The sequence below is a fragment of the Cornus florida genome, unplaced genomic scaffold (assembly GCF_030987335.1).
Source record: "Cornus florida cultivar Cherokee Brave unplaced genomic scaffold, ASM3098733v1 CherokeeBrave_3.0.0_Hap2_Chr05, whole genome shotgun sequence".
NCBI lineage: Eukaryota > Viridiplantae > Streptophyta > Magnoliopsida > Cornales > Cornaceae > Cornus > Cornus florida.
The window spans coordinates 86,158,785-86,172,518 of record NW_026775575.1 but is presented as its reverse complement, the minus strand read 5'-3'; the positions used below and the strand labels follow the sequence as shown (position 1 = coordinate 86,172,518).

At 34.2% G+C, this 13,734-nt stretch overlaps 1 protein-coding gene and 1 long non-coding RNA gene across 2 annotated transcripts; both read right to left on the bottom strand.

Annotated features, from left to right (window-relative positions):
- Positions 1 to 355: 355 nt before the first annotated feature.
- LOC132307346 (uncharacterized) lies at positions 356 to 5,901 on the bottom strand. The gene is made up of 2 exons (XR_009482215.1): positions 5,579 to 5,901; positions 356 to 685 (listed from the first exon to the last, which is right to left on the bottom strand). It is a non-coding gene; the product is annotated as an uncharacterized LOC132307346 (long non-coding RNA).
- A 1,396-nt stretch (positions 5,902 to 7,297) lies between these two features.
- On the bottom strand, positions 7,298 to 11,046 carry LOC132310310 (isocitrate lyase). The gene is made up of 3 exons (XM_059808494.1): positions 10,426 to 11,046; positions 7,515 to 9,117; positions 7,298 to 7,392 (listed from the first exon to the last, which is right to left on the bottom strand). The coding sequence occupies exons 1-3, from the start codon at positions 10,453 to 10,455 to the stop codon at positions 7,298 to 7,300; spliced, it is 1,728 nt and encodes a 575-aa protein (XP_059664477.1). The 5' UTR covers positions 10,456 to 11,046.
- Positions 11,047 to 13,734: the final 2,688 nt, after the last annotated feature.

The window sequence follows — 13,734 nt, the reverse complement described above, 5'->3', positions numbered from 1 at the left end:
TCAAGAAAATGCATGATGATTGCCATTATCTTGCTACTTATTATCGCACTCATCATTGTGCTCTCCATTCTGAAACCATGGAAGAAATGAAAATAGAATGCAAACGAATAGTGATCTAAGTTCTACTTGAGTATTGTTTTTCTGTTACTTATTTACTTTAGTGCATATAGAACAAGTCTAATAACCACCATCACGAGCACTAGTTGCTCTGTCCTCCTTTCCTCTTATTTCTAACTCATTCGTTGATCTTTGTATTATGTTTTTTTTCCAGAAACAGTAATAAAACATTCAGAGAATGTGTTTGCGAGTGATCATTTCAATCCTCCCGCTTTTATGAATCATTTTAGCTGACATCTTTAAACAAACAACAATATTTTTCCTAGTAGATTTCAGGTATCAGTCAAAACAGGCAATTGCTGAAGTTCGGTTGATGAGCACAGCTGAATTTTGAGGTAAGATTTATTCTTTCCCCCCTTTTGTTTTTCTTTCTCTAGGGGAGGGGGAGGGGGAGGGGGAGGGCGTGGGGGAGGAGGAGCGGAGTAGGTCCATAATTCTTGACACCTACAATATGTGCAAACAGATAAAAACTGCTATAACCACATCATTTGAACTAGTGTCATTTGCAAGCTTACTTACTGCCTTGCTATAACATCTCCCGTCTGCCCTTTAAGCACTCCAGTGTCCACTACAAAACAAAATTAAATATCATCAGTAGTGCAATTCACCTTCTTTTTTTCTCTCTCTCTCTTCTTGAAAAATGAAGCATGTCAATCCCAAGGTATGGGTACCAAGAAGGATTATAGCCCAATGGTAACTACTCTACCTCCCAGTGTGGAAGGTTGAGCGTTCAAATCCCTATTGGGGTAAAGTGTGTGTGTGCCTTGTTTGCTAGAAGGAAAGGAAGGGAGGTGGGGAATTTCAAGGTATAGTTGATTTTTTACATAATATTCAACGTCAGACCAACAATCTTGAACACATAAATTCTGATCTCTATAAGATGATTCCTGAATGGGGGGAGGAGAAGAAAGAAAAAAAAAATGCCCAAGGAGAGTTGGAAAAGTCTTCTGAAAGACACAGTGATTTGCTCATTGTTGGAAACTAGGAAGTGCAAAAGCAAATTGAAGGAAGTCCGACTCTTTTAGTGTTGAAAAACATTAGGGCATAGACTGATAAGACTACTGGAAGTGGCACCACAACCCACCATGGGAATCCTCTAAAATAAAAACCTGTCCTGTCCCCGGAAAGATGCATAAATCATAACACATAATGCAAGCCATGCATTGTTCAGATGTTTTCTTTAAGATTTTTCATACTGGGATCATGGGATGCAAGTAAATGCTTTGGTGGAGGAAATTGTAGTGAATGCAAGTAAATGCTTTGGTTGAGGAAATTGTAGTGATACAATAAAACAGAATCACATAGAACTCCACAGCCCACTTTTTTACCTGGCTGTACTGACTTGCCACACAATCAATTTTTAGTTCCAGAAAAGCATGTCTCATTTACACACACCAAACCACATTAGCAAACTTCTGTAAACAGGCCATTTCCCCGTAATAGTCCAGCACCTCATGCTGAGAGGAGACTGTATACACAGATGCTTAAAGGTACTATTCTCACTTGCAAACCTATTTCTCATTCTTGGCAACTGAGCACTTGACCATCATGCCATCAAATTGACAAAAAAAATTGTTCTTTCAGCATTCTATTCTTTAACAGTAAGAGGTACCTCTTTTTTCAGTCACCATCAACCAGAAAAACAAAAGGCATCTTAGAACCCTCAACCCCCACTCACTCTCCCAACAACCCAACAAGAGCAGAGTTTTTAATTCAACTCCAGGATAAAGTTCATCTGGAACTCTAATAGTACCACAACACTCAGGGCTACCATGCAACATTGATTTGCTGGACTTGGTTTATAAAAATCGAGGTATTAAGCAAGAGCTCAAAATGCTAATAAAGAATAGCCAAGTTTTTTCAGTTCTTCATTCTCTTTCAGCCAAAGAATGGCATTTATCCTCCAACTTATCTGGATATATTTTGTTAACTTATAGACTGCAATTTAGGGATAATCCTTGTGCAATTAATACATCTCAGCTTTTTGGAGTCCTTAAGATAGGAGCCCATAAGCGACTTATCAACTGAAAAAAAACAAAGGAGCCAATAAGGGCTGTCATCTGTTTCAAGAACACATTCATGTCCATCATCCTCTCACCTCAACTATCACCAGTGCCTAGATCTTTCAGTTCTCTTCCTCCAATTTTTTTACTTTATCTATCATTGTGGATGTATATGTAGACAGAAGCACTGCATTTACAGCACCAGTAGTAATATCAAAACCAAAGGCCCTTTACTCGAAATGCTCTAAGTCTAGCTTCTAACAAAGAGTAAATGTCCGAACATCATAATCCTCCCAACTTCATTCAATGTTACTTTTCAAATGACCCCATAGTTTGCACATATGAATAGCACAAAAAAAAAAAATGCTCACAGAAGACACAAGCGCAAATGTCTATAAGATATGACACACTTAGATGTGATTCTAGAGTTTCTTACCATAATTCCTATGCAAAGCCTACAAGCTCTTTAGAACAGTAGTTGAAGGCTGACCATGGCATCCATATGGGGCCATGGGGGTGAGCAATTAAGGGTACAATTCTCAAAAAGGTTCCTATCATCCCTATACAAATTTAGTATCTTTCGAGATATAATGTATACCTGAACTTCTTTATTTCGTGATTCAGACATTCCCGAATAATCCATCCAATCAAGAAGGAAATGTTCTACCAAAACTAGAGATACCAAGAATTAAATCAAACTGATGGTCAAGAAGAGTTATATACCCTTAAGCAGCACAAAAAATTCTAATAAGGAATCATATCTATATTAGACACGTGTCCCTTGGACACTCCTGGGAACTAATACATCTTGGAAGTGTCTGAGATTTTAAAAATTATAAAATTTAGAATGACCAAAACCTCTTGGAACAATGTTAATATGTGACCAATAAACCTTGAACTTTGGTATGAGTCGTATGACTTCCTTTACGTATGTAAAAAAAATATAACTGTAATATAAAATCAAATTCAAGGTTTAAATATAATTTATATATAAACAAAAGATATAAGGAGATTCTATTGAAGGATTGAGTATGGGAGTAAGAAAGAAGACATTAAAGTTGTGTGCACTCATATGCATACATACCTAAATATATACACAAACAAAAACATGTATACATCTATATGTTGTTTTCTTGGTATGTCCTATCTATGTGACAAGATAGATTACAATTATATGATTTAAGAGTTATATATTTAATTTTACAGCCACAGAAATATTTATTTATTGTATATAAAATAAAAATTAATGTTACTGACATGTCCTTCACATTTCCAGGTATTGCTTGTTTAAGACTTCCCATGTCAACATATTTGTGTTTTGTCATGTCTACATGTAGCATCCATGTCCATGTTTCTTAGGTGGGCTCAGACGAGTACAACAAAAGCAGATTTATATATATACGTATAAATTAGCAACAAGTGAGATACAAAAATGCTACCAAAAAGGAAACCAAGGAAAATTAAGAGAATATAACATCTATTCTAATTTAAGGATCAAATATCATTTAACCAATTAGTTGGAGAAATTTTACAGTATCAATGTCATTTTGGCCATGGAAGCTACCATATAATATTCAAAATATGGTAGTGCTGATTAAATATTATATTCCAATTCGAATGTCCAGATTGTATTTCTAAAATTAACATTATCAAACAAAATTAGATACTTAATAAACTAGAAATCAACCTCTGGTTCTTCAATCAAAAATCCTGAACTGTACATACATATATGTGTAGCGAACCATAATTGTCTAGAATTCAGAAATTTACAGTGGTATCAGAATAATAACCAAAGTTTATCTTTGTCCAACCAAATGACTGCAGTGCAACACTAAGAGAGAGAGACAGAGAGAGACACTATATTTTTAGCAGATGAAAAGAGATAATCTTATTTGCTCAAATCTATTTCAACAAGGGATAAAGCATGGATGGGTCAACGTAACTGATTACAGTGAGACACAAATGGACATGAGTAAGATAAACATGTGTTCTTTTTCTTTTATTTTTTATTTTTATTTTTTATGTGGAGGAACCTAAACAGCTTTGCAGGAGTTGACACAGAACAAAAGTTTGCTCACACCCTTAAAACTGACAGGAACACTCTACTAACTTAAGCTTATGACAATTTTATCCTGGTTCAAGTCGGATGCATTATGAGTAATTCAATTCTGTGGCAAAAAATATTCAGTACAAAGTTAACTTTATTATGAACAACTTTATCTTGAAGTAAAATACATGCAAACATGGCCATGTTTTATATTCATAACAGTAAAATAACTTAGTCTCTCTAAGAGAGCATAAAAGGAAAAGAAAAAATTGATCTCACTAATATATTGGAGTCTTGGTAATGGAGTAAACTTCTTTCGAACTCACTTTATAACATCACAATTCCTTGCAGTTTACCATACTAACATTAGTGTTAAACATGCTTCTAGATTAAAGGAAACAGGCTTTTCCTATCAACAACTCAGAAAATGAAAATTCCATGGAGCTAGTAATTAATGCTAATGGTTAAAAAGAAATGAACTTGAAAAGCAATGGATATCCATGCTACACATGAGAAATTCAGCCCTGCAGCTTAAAACTTGGAATCTCCATGACCTGAAATATACTCTTATTTATCTTCTGGATCAGGTATACATTCTTTTCTTTTATTTTTTTTTATTTTCTTTCCCCCTCCTCCCCCTTTATCCGTACAACATCAAGCACTTGACTATAACTGGAAACGGGTTTACTTCTAGCAATCTATTAACACTAATAAGGCAATATAAAGGCCAAACCTACTAAATACAGAATAGTCCAAAAGGATTAAGGTTTAGTTTTCTCTGACCTCTTAGCAAGCAGATTATGAAACAAGAAGTCATAGTTCGAAAGAACATATATGAATATATTCTGCACAGCATGCAATGAAATTCCCATAATGCATTTCCAATCTCCCTTGTACTAAAAAACCCATCTTATCATGCCCCGCAGCAATCAGTTGGATCTTCATACACACTTTTTTGCCCCATTCACCTAAAATCTATCGAGTAGACATAGATTTTGACAATAACAGAGCACAGGGTCACAATATTCGCACAAACCAATCCTACAATTTGGATCCACTTAGACTGACATTCAAACAAGCAAAACCCAGAAGACCCATCAGAAGCAAAATTCACCATAATGTCCACCTTTCATAGTTACTTTTATCATTCCTCTAACACAAACCATGCCCTCAATAATTATTATAAGAAAGGGCATCTTAATCTTAAGAAATCTAAATCCATAGCTCTGTCACTGTCAGATAACATTAAACAAAACCATATCCTTGCATGCATATTCGGCGTATACGTGTGTGTCGATTAAGCTATACAATGAAATAGATGTTGATTTAAGATGTTGTGCCTCTAACAATTGCAAATCCAAAAAAACAAAGATCTTTTGGTATTTAACTGGAAGGGATTGAGAAAGCTTACCTTCATCTGCGTATGGTGCTGCGACAGAGAGATCTTTCTTCGCGAGGGCTTGCGAAAAGCAGATCTTCAAGAGAGAGTTATGGCAATTCATAGAATGATTTTCATTTCGACAAATACATGTGGAGAGATCTGAAACCCTAATTTACAACAAAAATGAGTGAAATTAGATCAGACAATTGAGTTGGTGGTATACATAGTGTATACGAACGTTCAGATCTTGTTGCGGACATGTTTGTGCTTTAAAAATTTCCACCATGAATCTCACTTGTCAACGCGGCAGAGAGAAGAAAGCGATAGTCGAGCACATCATAGAGAAAAGGTATTAAAATGATAAAGGTCATTAAAGGTTATACTACTTAATTCTCCATTTGTAGAAAAGAATAATTAATGGTTATTAAAATACAAAAAATTATCTGAAAAAGTATAAAATTTAGGCTAATTGATTATTTAAACTTTAATTAAATTTGAGAAATTCATCTCTATACAAATTCAATTCCTTGAAATTTTTTAGGATTATTATGCCATGATTACCAAAACTGTAACTTCCAACTCAAATAGTGAAAGTGAAAAAGTGAATGTGTTTTTTGGTCAAGATGATAATAATAATAATAATAATAATAATAATTGAAAAAAAAAACTCAGTAGCTACTTCTAATTATTTTTTAAATAACAATAAATGTCTTTAAATTTTATTTTTGACAAATAATCTTTAAACAATCAAATTTGGTCCAAACAATATATATATATATATATGATGGTTGACCTGTTTTCAATCGAAAATGAATCTTTTCGAATCAATTTTTAAAAAACTTATCGTGTCATTTAGCTTTCCGAAGATTTAAACGGTTTTCATAATCAACGAAAACCCTCTTTGCATTATATTTAATCCTATGCATTAGAATATTTTGTGCATCATAATTGATCCTATGCATTAGAACCTTCTCTGCCTTAGAAGAGTGTTTCAGACATATTTGAAAACTTCAAGCTTTAATTTTTACAATTCAAAAGATAAATAAATAATGTATTTATAATTCCATTATATCTATCAGTCATGGTTCTATCAAAGACCATCATTCAGTGTATTTATGGCTTCATTCAACCAAATATCTATCCTATGAACTGTTTGAAAGGATTTTGATTCCTTAACCAATCTAGTGATTGCCTTGTTCTTTCACATTTCACTCGGGATATTCTTTTTAAGTAATTACAAAACTCATTCAAATATGAGAGAAATAACTGAAAATTGCAATACAAGTTTGTCTTTAGTTGGTAAAATAAAACAATAGAGAAATTTAAGTGAAACTTGTGAATTGCATATGAATGCAAAACATAATGAATTGGCAATTTGGTTCATCAACCTATTCTGGAGTACTCTGAATTGGCAAATTTCATAATCCTCTACATTATACATACATGTGTATCTATATATATATTATTTGCTGTAATCCATTGCATTGTTGAGCTTAAGATCGTTATGGAAAGCAAGTAGTTCAAAAAAAAAAAAGTTTTGCATTACAAGCATATAACATAAACCAAAATACAAGATTTGAGTCATAACTCTTCTTAATGAAGGCTCCAAAGAGCTAGTGTGAGCCAAAAAGTGCCCAAACTGGCCCAATCAACTATGGAAATTATTGAAACATATTATTATACTTCAGTTCCATAAATTGAAACTAGAGAAAATTCCAAGCTCCCCTGCACCATACTCCAGTAGCTCTCTTACATTCTTGCTTTCGCAATCACGACACTGCCATCACCCATGTCTGTTGCCCCTGGCCTAGTCCATGTCTCCTTGAACTGCTCCTCAGTCACCCCTGAAAATTACCAACATACATTACATCATGTGTGTGTGTGTGTTTGTGTGCGTTGTACTTAATGTGCACTATGCAACAATGTGTGAAGAACTGAGAGTAAAGGAGAGGGTATACAATTTTACCTTTTCCCATTGCAGCAGTTGAACTGATGCCTCCCTGGACAGTCTTGAGGACCCTGTCATAGTAATTTGCACCGGACCATTTCTGATGAGCCAGTGTGTCCACTCCATGGTTCCTCTCCTCTCTCTGGATCTTCTCCACATAAGCCAGCATTCCCCTCCTAGAGAAGTCCTTAGCAAAAGTGTCGACAATGAGTGCATCAGCATGGAAACCAGCCAATGTGATGAACTGCCAAACGTAGCCCAGCTTGGCAATCCGGGGAATGAAGTCCCTCATCTGTTCATCATTCATTCCTGATGCATCCCAATTGAAGGAAGGGGAGAGATTATAAGCCAACATGGTCTCAGGATGCATTGATTTCACTCCTTCCGCGAACTTGGTGCATTCAACCATATCCGGGCTGGCAGTTTCCATCCAAATGAGGTCTGCATGTGGAGCAAATGCCCAGCCACGAACAACGGCTGCCATTACAGACCCTTTGAACCTATAGAAGCCTTCTCTGGTTCTAGGCAAATCCCAGTCCCAGAAAAGATTGTGAAGCCCCAATCTCTCAGCAATTTCTCTGCCTTGCTCATTTGAAAGGCAATTGTTGTAGCTGGAATGGTTCATCCACTCATTCATCCTCCTCCTCTTCTCAGCCTCACTTATGTTCGTGTTCTTGATTGCATCCACCACACAATCTGAAAATGTCTTCAATTGTGCCATTGACAGCCAGTTGTCCTCAATGGCTTGAAGCTCAGCTCCGGTTTTGTTAGCAGCCATTGCTTCTGATAGGAGAGTAGCCAAGCTCTTACCCTTGAGGTTTGGGTTAGTAACACCCAAAATGAACTGGTGATCCCTGGTGTCAATATTGGTCTGAATCAAGGTGGCTGCAACTGCATCGGTTCGCGCCACCAAGACCGTCTCAACCCCCATGATATCAAACTGCAGCCTTGCAGCCACAAGCCTATTGATATGCTCACTAACTGCAACAAGAACTTTGCCAGCCATGTGGCCACATTTTTTGGTCACTGAGGACTGGTCCTCAATGTGGACACCAGCAGCCCCGCGCTCCACGAAAAGCTTGCAAAGCTTGACAGTTGCAGTTGCACCACCAAATCCAGTATCACCATCAGCAATGATGGGCTTCAAGTAATCGACAAATGGGGTTCTAGCCCTTTCATCTCGGCTCATGTTCATTCGAGCCTCTCTCTGCTTTCGATCATGGTATTGCTGAGCAAAAAAGAGATGCTCAACCTTGTTTGGCACAGTGTCATATGGGTAATCAGCCAGGTCTGGACCTGGCTCATTGGTGGATGTGTGGGTTGATGAGCACTGCCAACCGGAGACATAAATGGTGTCCAAGTGCTTGGCCATCATGGTGACTTGAACAGGATCGAGTGCACCAAAGGTCCTTGAGGCACTGCCATTGGCTTGGTGAGTCTTGAGAGTCCTCCACAGCTTCTTGGCGAGCTCATTTGAGCCGTAGCTCTGCCTGAGGTTGCCACGCAGAGCCACAACATCCCTAGCTGAATATGGTCGACGGGTGAGCTTGAACCTCTCCGAGTTCCACCATGCTTGCACCTCTGCTACTTCTGCTTGAAACCTCCCTTCTTCCTCCATAATCTGTTCATAAAATTTTGACTCAGTAATGCAAATTTCATATATTTTTTAATCAAACTGAGCTCAATTTCTTATAAAAAACAATCACGCTCCATTTTTTTATGAGATCAGAAATAATATGAAAAGCAACAAAAGTGGATTGTGCTAAGCACTATATGCGCCGTCACTTATTCGCTCATCAACTCATCAAGATCAGTTGTTATCACAGGATCTGAGAGAAGAAAGGCCTATTTAGACAATCTAATTTTGGTTTCTCTCTCTGCCTCAGTTGGACACATTCACATCAACCCTGTAAATTCACAACACTCGAGGCCCTTGGAGAGAATGGTTTCACAAGAAAAATCAAAGCAATTAAATTCCTATAGAATTTCTATAATGATTAATTAGATCAAGAGGAAATATAGGTATTACTGTTTGGCAAGTCTAGAAAATGATAAGCATTTTGCTGAAAGGGACATCTCTTGCTCTTTTGGTTGGGGTGGGGTAAGAGCATCAAGAGGAATACAAAATGGCATGAGTCTACTTTCAAAATATATTTTATCTTCCAAAAGCATATATGTCAAATGTCAGATCCCCATAATAAATATTTTCCTGAAATTTTTGAGTGAGCCAATCTCTCCTCTCTCTCTATATATACACTTATAGATACACCAGAACATATTGAAAGACTTCTCATAACAGATTATAGAAATTTCAATAATTTTGTTTAGATCTGCTAAATTAACAACAAAACAGAATGTAAAATAGAAGAAAGAGTGGATGCTGATTCTCCAACATCTAAACAAAATTTGTTTTCTTTTGGAGAAAAGCTAAAACAATTTCTTGGTGTATCTTGCAACAACAAAAAAAAAAGACACCATCTCCCTATATTTACCAAACAGACTATACTCTTGAACACATCAACATGAGTGTGTGTCTGTGTGTGTGAGACACAGAGAGAGAGATTACTAGTATAGGCTATAATATATTGTATTTCTAATGGTCTATATATATTGTATAGGCATGTATCTGCCCTGCCCTTTTGTCATTGCCATAAAATAGCAGGGCAGGATCTTTTACAACTAAAATTTGTGCAATTCATAAGAAACCAATCAAACCAAAGCCATGATCAGTGCTTGACAAGCTCAAAGCGAAGCAGAAATTTATTTTATTGAAAGAAACAAAAGCTAATGTTGAAAATATTGCAAGGCCAATTGCATAGAATAGATTAAAAAAAAAACATTTTGAATCCATGTGTAATGAGACATGCAAAGGAAAGAAAGAAATCAAACTGAAATTAGAGGGCGAAGAAGAAAGGGTTTGATAGCATACCATTGAAGGTGCTGAGAAAGATGCAGCCATGGTAAGAACTCTAAATGTGTGTGTTTTTGTATCTAAAGCTGTGTGTATATATCTATACAACTACTACTATGAGATGTTCATGCAATGGCTTTGCCAAGTACCCCCTTATTTATAACACATGGAACTGGCACCACTTTGAAGATAAGGGAAAAAGTAAAAGAAAAAGAAAAAAACAAAAAACAAAAACAAAACCCAAGAAAAAATTGCAGCATCTCTCCTTCATTTATGTCTATCTCTTATTGGTTTTATCAGTATTATCTTCCAGATAAATGAAACTTGGCTAATGCACCTGCAGTTGCAGGCACGTAAGCTATGGCGGTTTTGCTATTGTGCGCCACCCTATAATGCTTGTCTTCTTCCTCCTTGGGTGACCTCACCAATTTTTTCTTTTTTCATGAAAAGTAACTGCTTCTGTTTTTCGGTTTATGTTGTTTTTTTTTATCATTATTGTTCAACCACCGCGTGAGGATCTCAAAAATTACAACTCAATGTATTAATTGTTTGAAATAATAAAACTTAATAAAGTTGTAACCATTCAAGAATTAATTTCAAAATATACTTTATGTTTTCAACATTAATCTAAGAAAAATGATTTTTTTTTTAAAAAAAAAAAAAAAATGCTCGCTTCGGACATGTAAATTTTCACTACTTATGACCTAATTCTGCCACTTTCATCCTTAAAGTGTAAAAACAAATAATTAATAAAAAAAAAAAATTAAAAAAAAAAAAGGTATGTTAGTATAAGAGTTCTTTCGCAACAAAAGGTATGAGCTCTTTTGTTTAATTCTAACATTAAAACATATTTTTTTGAAAAACGTTAAAAGTCAAGTGAGTTATTTAATTAATTTTTTGATTTATTGGTTAGATAAAAGAGTTCAACATGAGAGGAACTCATATGATAGCATTATTTTTACTAAAAATAAACTTAATAGCTACATCCAATGTTAACATGCTTGATGTGAATAAATTTTTTGCTCATAGATAAATAATAGATTATTTCTAGTTTAAAGGAGAGACATTGAATTAATTATTACATTCTCAAACAAATTACAAGGAAAGTTTCATTCTATTCTACTACATTATGGCCCCTTTAAAGCTATTGTTAAGACAATGCATAAGGATTGGCATGAGATCTAGAGGAGTTTGAACAAATTAAAATGTTCCACTCCTACTATTAAAAATTAATTAATGATTTCTACGAGTGTTTCAATCAAAGTTTTATGTTTTTTTAGTAAATAGAAAAGTGAAAAGTTCTAAAGTAAATGAAAAACTTTGATTGGAAGGGCGCGTGGTAAAAAATTTCATAAACAAAATCTCTCTAGTGTGCTGTTTGATACATCAAAAAAATGCTTCTTGTGTGAATCGGCCAAAACTAACAAGGTACAACAGCTTGGTAGACCAACAAAAGAAAAAAAAAAAGTTCCATTATAGAAAAATAAAAGAGTTAAAATTATAAAATCCTCACAGTAGAATTTATAAATTAAAAAAAATAAATCCTTAAATTAATAAAACTTATCAAGTTACTACCAAACTTGTGAGGCCGTGACCAATCTCTGGTGAGATAACAACCCAAAAATTAAACAATATTATTATAAAGGGGCATTTTTGTAATTTTGAAATAATAATTATAGTTTTTAATTTAATATTAAATAGCAATGTCAAATTTGGCATTTCACAACCCATTTAATGGGTCGGTCACGAATTTCGAATACTTGATACATTTTGTTAGTTAGAAGATTTTTTTATTTTTATTTTTTAATTTTTACCAGGCTTTTATGCACTATTTTAAAGTAAAAAAGAATTTTATGTTTTAACCCAAAATAAAAAGACTAAACGTGGAATAAATAGAGGGCACATCAAGGAAGTCTTCTCAATTTAATAATTAAATGAGGATGACCTCTTATGTTGGAATCCTATATCATTTACTCAACATATGGAGTAATACATAACTTACTAATCAGCTATTTAAAGTAATCAATACATGTAAAATTATCAAATAGGCAATGTAAAGTTATTACATTGGCACAAGGGAAAATTAATTACCATTCATAAAATTTTGGAATAATTAATAAGAAAACAAGTGTCAAGTTCCATTTACAAGAGTTCTATAGAACTTCTTTAGATTTCGAAAGGTTTTAATGGTTGAAAGGGAGCATTTTTTTCATGAATAATTAAGATGATAACCTCTTTTCTTTTTCTCAAATTAACATTTTTAATTAGAAATATAAAACTATGTAATTTAAAGATAATATTTACCTGCTCACTAGTGAATACGTATCCCGACCAATACAATCCAATTACAAATATACACTTATCATTTAATTAAAAAATTAATAAATAATTAAAGAAAATTATTTCGGAGTGACCCGACTTCCATTCTTTTTTCTTTTCAATTTTTGAATTAATAACTAAAAGTAATATGTGTACCTCTACTCACATTAAAGAAGATCCGCATGTTATCTATTACTAGATCGTGTGAAGAGGAATCTGCATGGTGTATACAGCCAATCTTCTAAGAATTAGAGTAATATCAATATGAATTTTTAATCAACAACAGATATACCGAATAACAGTATTGTCAGGTCGAGTTGGTTTTGCATCAACTCTCTAAAGACCACAACTTCGTGCAATTTCGCCTGTACCATAAGAAAACACTTACAGAAGTTGTAAAATACCCTTCTCTATAATTTTTTTATTTTTTTTTTTGACAATAAATACCTTTAATTTATCAAAAATTACAAATTACTTTCTTTGATAGTCGAACATTGACATTCTAGTATTAAAATGGTCACGAGAACAAAATGTTTGGACAAAAATTTCCTTATGTATGCAACAAATACCATCAACTTCTTATATATATAATTTATTATATAGGAAAAACATGGACGTGAGTAAAAGTATTTTTATTAGAACATTCAGTTTTATGTGTCACGTGCAGCCACTTTCACACCAAAATTCTAATGTCAATTTTGCTAGAGGGTAGTAATTTCAAACTTTTGATATATTAAAGGTGTTTGTTGCCAAAAAAAATAATAATTGAGAGAGAGATTTTGTAACATTTTTTTTAATAGAACAAGAAAATTTACTACAATCTCACCTAACATTTAATCTCACTTAACATATAAGGTAACTTGATTCAAACTAGTAATGTACTCCCTCTGTTTCATATTAGATGTTCATATTTGAAGTCAAACTTTTTAAGAGATTGATCTTTAATATGTTTTATTACATTATAATGAATTAACTTTCAAATTTACCTTTTGTTTTGAATTGGTGGGA